The sequence below is a fragment of the Curcuma longa genome, chromosome 4, assembly GCF_044706935.1.
Source record: "Curcuma longa cultivar G26 ecotype Majalengka, Jawa Barat chromosome 4, ITB_CL_G26_1.1, whole genome shotgun sequence".
Classification (NCBI taxonomy): Eukaryota; Viridiplantae; Streptophyta; class Magnoliopsida; order Zingiberales; family Zingiberaceae; genus Curcuma; species Curcuma longa.
Window position 1 is genome coordinate 10,397,431 of NC_133864.1, and position 13,976 is coordinate 10,411,406.

The window sequence follows — 13,976 nt, forward strand, 5'->3', positions numbered from 1 at the left end:
TGACGTGGAAATATCAAATGGGATGAGAAGAAGATTAATTATATAAATGGACAATCTCAGTTTTTCTTCATTAAGGCCTCTCTTTTTATAGATTTGAAATTCAAATTTAATTTAGGTATATTTATTTTTTTTCAAAAATATCAATATTATCATAAGCAATTATAATATATAAAAGTATTAAATGAAAGTTTGACTTAAATTCCATAATTTTAATTATGAATTAAATATTTTTTAATTGAACGATTTGTTTGCACCCTTTGTTGGGACCGGACAAGGTCTATTTGGACATGAAACATTATGGATAATGGTTTGAGGGGATAAATTAGGAGAAGATAACACCAGAGTTGTCGATTGTTTTGACTACAACCCTCAGAGTCATCCACAAAGTTTTAGTCACCAAACCTTATCCTGTGGCCCCTCCGGGAATTCCGCTAACCAATCGAAGCTTGCCAATTGGCGCATTGGCGACGAAACAAGAATTCGGACTGTTCACAGTTCATGGTTAGTGATTCCAATTCCAGTGGATGATGGATTTTCTTGTGAAGTGAGGCCCCCCTCAAAATGTCTTCTAGCACAATTGTTGAGTGTTAGACTTGTTCTTCGATACACTTATTTATAGCCACATTCTCACAAACTCCTTCCACAGCCTGAATTTGGCAATGGCTTGCTGTAGATCAATGGTTCAAGGAGGCCTTCTCATGAGGCCGATTCCCTCGGTCGTTCCGAAAGGCGGCAACCTTCCTTCGAAGGTCGGTAGACATAGAAGATGCTCGAGGATCATCAAGTCATGTATCTTCTCCGCGAGGGATTATAGGCCACAATTGGATGAGTACCCCGAAGGTATCATCTCCGGCGAGTGGACCGAGAACTTCTCTTTGTTGAGCTTCGATGATCTTCGTGCCTATCTCGAATCGCAAGTCGTTACCGTTGATAAGGTATTCTTGCTCCATTTTGTTATGTAACAGATTTAGAGTGAAGAGGGACTTCATATGAAGTCCCTTAATTGAGAAGGGGTGTCCGTCCGTCCGATCTAGGATCGAACGGACGAGATTAAAACATCGAGATCCTTGTTGTGTGCATCTTTCTTAAGCTTATATGATATTTGAATTTTGGTAGGTGCAACAACCTTGGCTCCTAGGAGAAGTCATGTCGAAAACGATATCGACAACGATGGCCGATCAGAAGCTAGATGAGGTCAACCATCACTTCGATGTGATCTCGGGGCTGCCGGTCGTCGACGATCAACTGAGATGCATCGGGGTCATTTCGAAGAGTGACATAGCAAAAGCTTCACAAGGGGTTAGTTCCACCTCCACCACTACTACTACTACTAACCACTATTTGTATCATTTGTATCATGCCTTTCACTCAACTACAACATAACTGACTAGTGATTCTGATGGATCAGGCAAGAACAACGGTTGGTGAAGTCATGTCTTCACCCGCGATCACTCTATCGAGCGAAAAAACGGTCATGGGTAATCATTTTCGCATAATTCTGAATACGATTGATCGATCTATCGGCACGATAAAGATATATATATAGCAAAACTATTGTTCAAGATGACCTTGTTGCTTTGCAGATGCTGCAGCTTTAATGCTCAAGATGAAGATTCATAGGATACCTGTTGTGAACAAGGGAGGGAAAGTCATAGGTGAGAATTGAAAACAATAAGATTATACCGTTGATCTTCGAATGATCATGACGGTAATTAGCCGACGAATAACTTGATCGAAATTCGCAGGAATCGTGACTCGAACCGACATATGGGAAGCCCTAGAGGCCATGGAGCAGTAGTTAGACTCTTGCAAGTTGCAACTTGTACTTGTAAATATACTGAGATGATATTAACAAATAAACGATATAATCAATAATACATGTTTTGTGAGAACACTGATCCTTTATCGAAGCATAAGCAACATAACATATATGACTGATTGACACTCCATGCCTCAGCATGAACTTGCCCAAGAGATTGATCTTTTGTAGGTATAGAACTACCCTCCTCGTCTAGACTTGGACTGACTTGAACATCGGAAGGTCCAGATTAGAGGATCCCTGATATAGGGCTTTTTTTAGAAGTTAAAGACAACATTGAATTGTTTTTGTCTCACCAGTCTTCTTTCTTAGCTGTAGTCTACAAAGACTGATGAGGACCAATTGCAAAGGACAAGCATGACAGCCATACCCCCCACCCAAAACCCTCCGACTCCGCCAGCTAGTCGTGCCGCTCAACTCGTAGTAATTGAGGACTCGGAAGCCCATGACCACTTCCCTTAGCCTTAAAGACTATGCCAAACAAGAAAGGAAAGAAAAAAAAAGAAGAAAATCATTGATCCTATTTATAGCATCTCCATCAAGATACACAAACTTAAGCCCCAATTTGGCATTGCCAAACTTTCTCTAAAATAGACATGTTTGAACATCCTTCTACGACTCATGTACTTCACGATCTTCTTCATCTTCGTCTTCTTCGTCTTATTTAATTCTTCTTCTTCAAGTTTGTTTGTTAACAATCAATAAATAAACACTAAAAGACAACCTTTAGGTGACTCTCCCCCCTCTTAATCCTGCATGCATAGCGTGTGTCCTCACCACCTTCACTAGCTCCCTCTACATATACTTCAATCGTACTCGATTGTGTTGCATCAAAACTTTCGAGAACCCTTGACATGAAGAGGGACTTTGGGTTGTTCCATGACCACCATGGCCTCACCAGGGGCGATGGAATGGTTATCGCATTGTGGGGGTGCATCAGGGTGCCAGTGGTGGTGCCGCTGCTCCGGGCTTGCGTCTACATCTGCACTGCCATGTCGGTCATGTTGTTCGCGGAGAGGGTGTACATGGCCATGGTGATTCTAGTGGTGAAGGTGTTGAGGATGAAGAGGTACACTAAGTATAAAATCGAGAACGCAAGGAAGGAGATTGAGGCCAACAAGTCACACCCAATGGTGCTAGTACAAATCCCCATGTTCAATGAGAAAGAGGTAGGATTGAGCTAAAATTCGATTCGATTTGTTCGATTTTAAAAATATTACGTTTCGTCTATAATTATACTAAAATTGAAGTTAATTTTTCGTGAAATTTAGAGAACATTGTATTTCAATCCATCTTTAGTTTCAAAAATGTTGTTGTTAAAATCAACATTAGATCGATCTAAATAGAATTGAACTCAAATTTGATTAAATCTAGTATAGTCTAGTTTTAAAAGTTGAGTTTCACTTCGACTTAATTGATAGTAACAACGCTATTTTGTGATGGATTTATTGACAAAGAGATATTATTGTCTAGCATGTGCATACTTAATACTTTTTGACATTAATAAAATTACTTTTAATTTTTTGTTCAATGTGAGAATAAAACTTTGTCTTTTTTGAAAATAAATAAATAAAATAGCACTTTTTATCCCTTTTTTAATGAGCTACTAAGCTGTCTCAATTCTATGGGCGACCTAAATAACTTCTTTTTTATTTAGTTTTTTATAATTCAAATGTTCGAGTTTTATCCAATTAATTCTAAAATAGAAAAAAATAATACATTAATTCTATTGGCAGAAAATTGCATACAATAATAAATAAATAAATAAGACTGATTTTTTTTAGTTTTATTTTTTTAAAGAAAATCAAATTAAATTATAATTATATCCATATTTTTGAACATATTTGAATCTTGCCCCCAAATATTACCGTTATTGACATTTTTTTTCTCATTTGCGCTTCAGGTTTATCGTCTCTCGATCGGCGCCGCCTGCTCGATGTCATGGCCATCGAACAAGATCATCGTCCAAGTCCTCGACGACTCCACCGATCTCTCCATCAAGGTCTTGCTCCTCCCACCTTTCCATCTCCCGGCTCACTGTTCGCCTAATTGACTCACAGAGCTTCAAACAAACCGCAGGAAATGGTGGAGCAAGAGTGCAGGTCGTGGGAATCCAAGGGCGCCCACATCAAGTACGAGTTCCGCACCAGCCGGAGTGGATACAAGGCCGGCGCCCTCCGCGAAGGACTGGAGAAGGCCTACGCCGGTGACTGTGAGTTCGTCGCCATCTTCGACGCCGACTTCCAACCCGACCCCGACTACTTGTGGCGGACCATACCCTTTCTGCTCTCCAATCCCGACCTCGCCCTGGTTCAGGCAAGGTGGAAATTTGGTGAGCCCTAGTTTCGAAACCACTTCTTCGATCAAAATGCTACATTGGTTCATCGATTCAAATTTTAGATGTTGGATCACTAAATTAGGCAGCGTTACAGTTTTAAAGAGTTAACTTGGATTTCACATCTTAGAACCCTAAATCCTGGAATGTTGGAGTTAAAAAAAAAAAAGTCATCTTGGTTTCGACCCCAAAAAAGTCATCTTGGTGATTGTAGTGAATGCTGATGAATGCATGCTGACACGCCTCCAAGAGATGTCCCTGGATTACCACTTTTGTGTGGAGCAAGAAGTGGGATCGTCGACTTACTCATACTTCGGATTCAATGGTGAGTTTTTGCGAGCATTGTGATTGATCTTTAGTGATCAATCTCAGTTTCGATATCATTGCAGGGACTGCTGGAGTATGGAGGATGCAAGCCCTGGCTAATGCTGGTGGATGGAAAGATCGAACCACTGTGGAAGACATGGATTTGGCTGTTAGGGCCTCCTTGAAAGGCTGGAAGTTTGTGTTCATCGGAGACCTATCAGTGAGCATTGCTTTTGCTCAAACTTTGTTCTTGAATTTGAGCTGTTTTTTGTTCCAAAGCTTGTATCTTGCAGGTGAAAAATGAGCTACCGAGCACGTTCAAGGCATATAGATTTCAGCAGCACAGGTGGTCATGTGGCCCTGCAAATTTGTTCAGGAAGATGTTCAAAGAGATAATATACTGCAAGGTATTACGATTTGTTTTCGGTGATATAATCTTTGTCAAGTTCCTCTAGTAGCATGCTATCTTCTTCTCAATGCAAGATACATATAAACAATAATTGTGCTATATGTCCCAAAGGCTAAAATTGTTCAGAAAAGAAAAAGGAAATCCAATTTGTAACACCCTCACAGGATCGATTTGAATTAAGTTTATGTATTGATTGAATCATAAGAAAGAAGAATAGCAAGCCCAAGAAAGTGGCACAAAGTCATAGAAGAATAAATACAGAAACTACGAATTGTGTGTTTCAAGATTTTGCTGCCAAACAATTGAATTTGTTAGAGAAATATCGAATTTGTACATTTGTGATCTGATAAGTTAAGCATATAAATTAATTTGAAGTTTGTATGTCGCAGAGGGTTTCAGCATGGAAGAAATTTCATCTGATCTATGCATTCTTCTTTGTGAGGAAGATAGTTGCACACTTTGTGACCTTCTTCTTCTATTGTGTGATCATTCCAGCCTGCGTTCTGCTCCCAGATGTTCATCTTCCGAAGTTTGTGGCTGTTTATATACCATCTGCAACCACTCTACTCAATGCCATCTGCACTCCAAGGTACAGTTACTCCTTTTCAGTTACCTTGTGTAAGACTCTACTTGCAACTTTAAGTGATCAACCACTATCGATACATTGAGAATGCTTTCAGAAATTGCAGCTTGGATTTACTAGTACTTATGTTCATGGTGCGCAGGTCGTTTCATCTCATCATTTTCTGGATCTTGTTTGAGAATGTCATGGCGATGCACCGAGCAAAGGCAACCATAATAGGGCTTTTCGAAACCAACCGTGTCTACGAGTGGATTGTCACTGCGAAGCTAGGGAACGCTTCGAGAAACAAGAGCAGTTCCAAGTCACAGAAAAGATATCAATGCCACATAGTAGAAAGGTACACCATGAAAGATCAATTCTTTGAAACATATCAACTATGAAAAAGTAGAGAGCCTTAGATATAAACTTTCATGTATCAGGATTCATATGATGGAGATCTTAATGGGCATATTTCTTTTATACTGCTCGATCTACGACATTATGTTCGGTCATGATCTCTTCTATGTCTACTTGTTCATCCAATCTATGGCATTCTTCATCGTCGGATTTGGCTACGTCGGTGTATATGTTTCCAACTGATGAAGATAAAGATCATGCTCTTTCACTCGGCCAACATCAAATTGCACAGAAGTAACCAAGTATATGTTCTGCATAAACTATTTTTCGATATATTTTGATACTCGAATGTAACTGTAGATTTGTGACTTTCCTCATGATCTGATCACAAGGATGATGCCACTGAAACAAGTATGAAGCTATGAGCATAAGAAAAATGAGATAGCACTGTAGTTTGTAAGATCTTGTATAGGTTATGTTCCTCCAATCCTAAATGTATACTTGCTACTATTTCTCAAGTATTAAGAAAAATCCACTCTTGGATATCAGTGGTGGTAAAATTGTATATTATCGTTCACTTGTCTTTCCAAAATGGCTCTCAAAAGACATAAATTTTTTACACGTGAAATGATTTTTCCTTTTTCTTTTATAATAGATGTTCAATAATTTTTTTGTTTATCAAATAAATTTTATCGATTTACTTTTTTTTGTTTTTGAAATATTGTAGATTCTCATGCATTTTTTATGAGTTTCCTAACTCATTTTTCATATTTTTGAAAAAATAATAATTTTCGTTAGGGAAAAACTAAAAGAAAAAAAAGATAATACGCCACGTGGGCGCGGATCCACCCCTTCGTGTTGGTGGCCACGCGTCGGCCCTTAGCGTGCTCCTCTCCTATGATGATTCACATCGGACGGCTCGCCTGCGTCCGCCAAACTACCGTACGTGTCAGCAATGCATGCATGACCATCGCCCTATGAACGTAATAAAATCGACGCGACAAAGTTACCCATGCAACACCTAGATTTTCTATTGGCTATTTTGAGAAAACGCCTCCGTAATTCCCTGGTGAACATGTAGGTATATTCTTTGATTAACATGTATACATTGTCATGGACGACCTTTCCGCTGGGTTCCATCTTGATTTCCTCTCTCGATCCGCATCGAAAAGAAGGAAGAGAAAGCGAACCAGCGGCCGCCATGGCAAAGGTACGATCGAGCTTCCTCTTCTCCTTCGATTTCTACTTCGATCGATTGTTCCCTTGATCCATTGTGCGTCCGTATTGGTTTTCACCGCAGAAGAAGAAGCAGCAGCGCGACGACGGGGTGGCGTTGGCGCCTGGCAACGCTGCGGCGGAGGCGGCGGACGAAGGCGGAGGAGGATGCGGAGAAAACGAGGAGAAGAACGAAGGCGGAGACTGTCGAAAACCGGAGAAGAACCACGGCGGAAGCATTACCGTCGTCTTGAAGGTCGACATGCATTGCGAGGGATGCTCCAAAAAGGTCGTCAAATCCGTCCGAGGCGTCCAAGGTATTCATATTTATTTATAGTTATCCATCGAAATCTCCGGCCATCTTTTGGTTCTCCTCCCTAATGCATTCCTCTACGGATCGATCTCTCCGGCGATTCTAGGGGTGGAGGCCGTGATGGCGGATGCCGGCATTGGGAAGCTGACGGTGGTGGGGAAACTGGATCCGTGGAAGCTTCGAGATCATGTGGAGGCGAAGAGTCACAAGAAGGTCGACCTCATCTCACCGACCAACTTCCCCAAGAACGCCGACACAGCCAGAAAACCCTCCGCCGCCAAGCAAACCGACGAGAAGAAGCAGCACCAGGAAAAAGTACACTATCAATTCTTTCATTTTTTCCCAAAAAAAAAAATTATATCGTCATTTTTCAAATTTTTTTACACAATCCGGAAAATCATCAGCTGGTGGTGACGACGGTGACGCTTAAAATTCGATTGCACTGCGAAGGATGCATCCGTCGAATCCGCAAGACCATCCTCAAGATCAAAGGTATTTTTCTTAAAAATTTTGATTTATTTTTTCCCCATTTTATTCGATACAAAATTCTCGGCGAAAGAAAATTAGAAGTGTTCGAAAAATTTGCACTTCCTCCTTAAGCCTTTTTTTCGTGACCGTCGGATCGAGCGAGTACGGCTCTGATCGTACATCTGTGGCAGCGTCGACGAATATTCGCAGGCTTTTGGTTTTCTGCCTGCTTCCCGTCTAATTACCGTTGTGCCACTCAGGTGTCGAGAGCGTCGTCTTCGACACACAGACGGATCAGGTGATTGTGAAGGGGACGATGGACTCGAAGGCGCTGCCAGAGAAGCTGAAGACGAAGATGAAGCGGGACGTAGTGGTGGTGCAGCCTAAGAAGGAAGGCGGCGGAGGCGAGAAGAAGGAGAAAGTTGGAGCCGGCGAGGAGGAGAAGAAGAAGAAGAAAGACGGCGCCGGCGAGGGGGAGAAGAAGAAGAAGGACGGCGGCGAGGAGAAAAAGAAAGGCAGCAAGGGAGGAGGCGGCGGTGGAGGGGAGAAGAAGGAAGAGGAGCTTGTGAAGGCAGCGGCCGTGGGGGCGGCGCCGGCGGGGTACGCGATGGAGTACTACGGCGGGTATGGTTACCGCTTTGAGATGGTGCACGCCCCGCAGTTGTTTAGCGACGAGAACCCTAACTCGTGCTCCGTTATGTGAACCAAACCGGAATAAGATGATGTAAATAACGTTTCGATGCGTAGGAGACGTTACGATACGACAGCATACCGTCACGGACGATATAAGGTGTTTTTTTTGGGACCGATACATTTCTGGCTGCTACAAACGCACTTTGGGGTACGTTAAGGGCCAGGGTGTAGTATTACGCGTTAGGGTAGTCTTTTTTATGTTAATTCAATAGAATATACATTTCCAGTTGATTCCATATATCAATTCATTTTAATTGAGATTATTGAATTCAAAACTGCTTTGATTGATATCTGATATCTAGGTTAATTTGTTTAATTGACCAATTTGATTAGGTTTAGAAGGTTTTGATTTAACTTCATGTAAATTTATTTTGATGTGAGTAGACAATTTTATTCTTCTTTGAAAGGCTTGTTAGCTTAGAGGAAAGACAAAATTAGGCTTTGCGGGCTTCGATAAAGAAAAAGATGTTTTCCGAAGGAGGTATGAGGGAAATAGGTTTATGATATTTTCTTTCTTTACTTCTTCAAAAATACTCGACTAGTGGACTCTTGAGAGTTGTTTAAATAGGACATAAGGGAAAGAAGTGGAACTAGATTTGAATAGATCAATTTACTCCTTTATTCCTTCTGGTGACCTTGCACGTGTCGATAGCTGAATATAGAGGAAGCAAGCAACAACTCAAGAGTCGAAGGGGAGGCTATTTGTATTAAAGAGGTGGTCAAGGAGATTTCGCTAAAGTTAGCATGATCTACATTATTCACTAAGTCATTTTCTAATGGAATCACCCTCCTTTATGTCGATGGTATAGTCATCATTAGCAACGATATTGAAGGAATTATCTCGATCAAGAAATATTTGCAATGAGTTTTTTTTTTTACCTTATAGTGATTAGATGTTAGGGACTAGATGGTTCTTTCCTTGACTCATTGCCCTAACTTTCTAATAAGTCAAACTCGATCCTTTTGTTTTGTTGAACTTATTTGTGGTTAAAACTAAAAGCAACCTATGATCAAACATAACATAATTTTGTTTTTTTTTAACGTTTAAATTTTATAGAGTTTCTAATCATAAAGATAGGAGTACATCAAGGATTAATTCTAAATCCTTATCTTTTTATATTAATCATGAACAAACTTACTTGGTGCATGTTATTTACAAATGATATTATTTTAGTAAATGAGACACATGAAAGAGTAAATGTTAATCTTGAATCTTGGCAGAAAATGTTAAAAGTAAAAGTTTTAGAATTAGCAGACAAAGACATAATATATAAAATTTAAGTTTATCAATATTAGAGGTAATGAGATAATTATTAAGATAGAAGATGATGAGTTATCTATAACTAAGAACTTTAAGCATTTAGAATGTTTTTTGTAAAAGGATGGAGGAATTGAGAAATGTCATACATAAAATACAAGCGGGATGAATTTGAGGAAAGCATCAAATGCTCTTTATGATTATAAAATATCTTTAAAATTTAAAGAAAAATTTTATAAAATGATGGTTAAACTTGTATGTTACAACAAATATGCACATCAAACAAGAGAAAATTTTAAAAAGATTAATAATAAAATAATATAAATTTTATTTAAATATCAATGATGATATAGTAAAAGATAAAGCCTAATAATATACACTATAAAATAATTAACATTTAGAGACGAATTTTACGATGAATCCTTCAAAATAATTCGTCACAAAAATATTTATGACAAAAATTGCGATAAAATTTCTCGTTACTATTAAATCATCGTCAATTTCTGCAACGAAAATTTAAAATAGATTTTTGTCATAGAGTTCGTCGCCAATCAATAACAAACAATGGTTCGTCATTTTCGATGGACGACGAATGTAAATTTCATCGTCGATGGGTGATGAATGTTTGTCGTCGACTAGCGTTTATGTCGCTATTGACTTTTTCTGATAGTCTTGTATCTAGCTTAATTATAGAATTTATAAACTTCTGCATTTTTATCATCACCCCAATATAATGTATAACCAGTTTTGCAAACACCAATTCTTTCCATTGGAAGATTTAAGGCTTTGACAAGTTTTTTCATATTGTAAAAATCATTAAGCATTATATGATCATGTGACAATACCTCTCTAATAACTTGAACAAAATCATTAAAACAATCTTCAGATACATTATGCATGATACCATTGGAAGAGCGACCTCGCTCTAATACCACTTGTTAGTACCGATGAAATCAAAATATCTCCACAATGGCATGATATTGTCCACTTTGGGCCTAAGCCCTCATGGTTTTATTCTTGGGCTCTCCCCAAAAGGCCTCATACCAATGGAGATATCTTTCATCCTTTAAAACACATGATCTTTTCCATGTGTTTTAGATGTGGGACTATGTTTGCACCCTTGCAACCCAATAAATTTATCATTGTGGCACTTTCTGCATAGATATCTTATCTTATCTCCATTCACAAACTCAACATTACTTGAAGTAAACTCCAAAAATTATTCTAACTCAATAATAAATTCATCGGTTAAACCCCTACGTACGTTCAAGTAAGTTCCTTTTATACACCCAACTTTTTGCTTTCTGTATTTTTTCTGAATCCAAAAATTTTTAAATTTTAAAATCTAATTAATTCTTACTAAATTAGAATAATTTTTATCCAGTATAAATAAAAACTAATATAAACATCCTCATCAATTACATAAATATAATTAATTCTTACTAAATTAGAATAATAAAAATTAACATTCAAATAATCACTAGCTATTATAGCTAAATACTTTTTACTATACAAAAATAACTATAATTATAAATATACCTAATGAATAAAAACAAGTATATATCTCTCCAAAAGTCTACTCAAATTATAAATCTGCACAAACAACATTACAAAATCAACAATTAAATATAATGTGCGCAAAGAAATACTTTTAATAAATTAAATTAATATCTTAAAAAATAGATGTCTTAAAGATACTTAAGCTTAATTAATTTGGAGATAGCAAAGCTCACAGTGAAAAATGAACACACAAATAGACGAGCTCGCAATCAACCGAGCTTGTGGCTAATGGCCACCGAATGCGGCGACCACTGGTGGCCAGCGCGACAAACACCAACCGCGACCAACAACAAAATCGATTGCAGGGTGGTTGCCCTTGGCTAGTGGCTGGCAGGTCGCAGCCCACGACCCCTGGCCAGCGGGGACCGGCTAGCCGACACCTGGCTCACGGCGGGTCGCAGGCGACAAGCAAGGAGGGGGGAAGATGATCTAGCTTGATGGGAGAGACGTGACAGGGAGGAGAGAAGGAGAATATCAGAGGCAACGAAGGGCTTTGTTCGTTGGAGAGATCCGACAGAGGAGAGGCAACGGCGGCGATTGGCGCTACAGCGACGATTGTGATCCAGAGAGGCTGCAGAAAACGCGAGAAAAAGAAAAGAGATAGGGAGATTTAGAATTATGCCCTAAATTTGACGACGAAATCAAATTCGTCGTCAAAATCATCGTTAATTTAAATACGACGAATTAATATTTCATTGCGCATTCACGATGAATAATTCTTCCAATGCCGAATTAGCGATGATTTTATTTTTCATCGCTAAATTTGCGATTAATATTTTATTCATCATAAATCAGCGACGAAATATATTTTCGTCGCTATTTCACGATGAATTTGATAATAAAAATATTTTTTTGTAATAAAATTTATCACGAATTTAATATATTATTAATTCTGTAATAAAGTAATTTTCATCCCAAAATTTATCATAAATTGACGACGAAAATATATTTCGTCTCTAAATTTATTATAATTTTATGATGAATATTTTTTGTCGCTAATATTCATCTCAAATTGATTAAATTTTTGTAATGATAGAAAGATTAATATAATCAATCTATGTAGTGAATAAGACTTTATTTATTATTATTATTATTATTATTATTATTATTATTATTATTAAGAAATCTAGTGAGGTCCTCAATGTACCGAAAAATAAATTCAATTATCCATAGTTGATCAATTAGAAACACTTTCGATAGATTTCATTATATAATTAAAATATTCTCTTTTTAATTTTACACTTTGGAGACCTTCAAAAAGTGAGGTCCTTATTGATGAACCCTAGAAGACATGTTTTGCCTCGATTTCATTTTTCAAAAATGTCTTCAAATTAATGGGTTGTTGAATGTTGCCCATAAATGCACGAGCAATAAATTATTATCGCAAAAAATCAAATCAATATAATTAATGGGCAAATCGTACTAGTAAATCTTTTCATAAAAGTTCTTTGATTAATGGATCTTGTTTTAGATAAACATCATTAATTGTTGAAGAACTCAATATTGTGTTTGGAGCTTCTTTTAAGTAATCTCTTAATTATTTTCCACTTTCTTATTTCAACAAATGGAAATAATAAGAAAAAAATATATTACTTGGGTGTTTATCAAAATGACCTTCATAATATATATATTTTTATTCATACACATGCATACTCACCAAAATTTTTCCTTTAAAATGCCACTTAAGGAGACTCAAATTTTACAGCTATTTTTTTTTTTTTGTTTACAATACAAATTGCTTTAACAATCAATAACATAAAAAATGTTTATGACCAAATTTAAGAATAAAAATATAAAAAGATAGTCCAGTGTAAAAAGTTCTCATCAATGTTGAGTCTAAGAGTAAATTTACATAGCAATAACAAAGTCTTAAATTACATAGCAATAACAAAGCCTTAAATAAGAATAAAAATATTTTTTTTAATTTTCAATTGACTAGCTAAAATGCTAAGGATGGGAGATTTTATGATTTTAATAGCATAAGGTGACATGTAAATCAGTTTCCATTATAAAAAAAAAAACAATAGAAAAAGACATAGAAAGTTTTAAGGAAAAAGTTTCAATTAAGGGTATTAGTGTAAGTATATGTCTATGTGGGTTCTTTTGGTAAAATAATTATAAGACAAATATTATATAGATTAGTCCGTTGTTTTAGTATTATTATTTTTATAATTATTATGCAAATGGAAATAATTAGGTGATTAGTAAAATGTGGTTTAGGGTGGCTAACACATGTCATTTCCTCAAAAAGGGTTTTAAAAAAAAAAGGGACTCAAAAACCACATTAATTCACAGTTCAAGGGAAAGGTACATGTTAATTATTGTACATGTCCTTTCTTTTTTGAAAGGGACAAATAATTAATATACATTAAGTTTATATAGACAAAAAAAATTTAATATCCACTCAAATTAATATCCATACTATATTATTAAAGTTAGATCGATATCAAGAGAAATAAGGACAAATCATCTATTCAAAATTATGTCATAATCGTTTATTATTATTATATTGTAAAGAAAAAAAGATTCTATAAATATTTTATAGAGCTAGAAATATAATATATATTTTAATCTAATTTTAGATTTATTGTAGTTTTAGTCATTATTGGGGGTACTTTTAGTGATAGATAAGGGTTGTGATCTAAGAGTTCTTTAGAGGACTAAACTTATACATGAGGTAT

At 36.9% G+C, this 13,976-nt stretch overlaps 3 protein-coding genes across 3 annotated transcripts; all 3 read left to right on the plus strand.

Moving 5' to 3' along the window:
* The first annotated feature begins 632 nt into the window (after positions 1–632).
* LOC141827300 (uncharacterized) lies at positions 633–1,892 on the plus strand. Its single transcript, XM_074714514.1, has 5 exons — positions 633–935; positions 1,117–1,299; positions 1,409–1,478; positions 1,584–1,655; positions 1,746–1,892. Exons 1-5 carry the CDS (start codon positions 660–662, stop codon positions 1,796–1,798), a joined length of 654 nt encoding a protein of 217 aa, XP_074570615.1. The 5' UTR covers positions 633–659; the 3' UTR covers positions 1,799–1,892.
* Positions 1,893–2,499: 607 nt separating this feature from the next.
* Positions 2,500–6,230, plus strand: LOC141826375 (glucomannan 4-beta-mannosyltransferase 1-like). Its single transcript, XM_074713615.1, has 9 exons — positions 2,500–2,988; positions 3,723–3,821; positions 3,899–4,151; positions 4,369–4,479; positions 4,544–4,680; positions 4,754–4,867; positions 5,259–5,458; positions 5,595–5,789; positions 5,872–6,230. The coding sequence occupies exons 1-9, from the start codon at positions 2,674–2,676 to the stop codon at positions 6,029–6,031; spliced, it is 1,584 nt and encodes a 527-aa protein (XP_074569716.1). The 5' UTR covers positions 2,500–2,673; the 3' UTR covers positions 6,032–6,230.
* Positions 6,231–6,989: 759 nt separating this feature from the next.
* On the plus strand, positions 6,990–8,487 carry LOC141827062 (heavy metal-associated isoprenylated plant protein 3-like). The gene is made up of 5 exons (XM_074714342.1): positions 6,990–6,998; positions 7,089–7,320; positions 7,423–7,631; positions 7,721–7,808; positions 8,045–8,487. Exons 1-5 carry the CDS (start codon positions 6,990–6,992, stop codon positions 8,485–8,487), a joined length of 981 nt encoding a protein of 326 aa, XP_074570443.1.
* Positions 8,488–13,976: the final 5,489 nt, after the last annotated feature.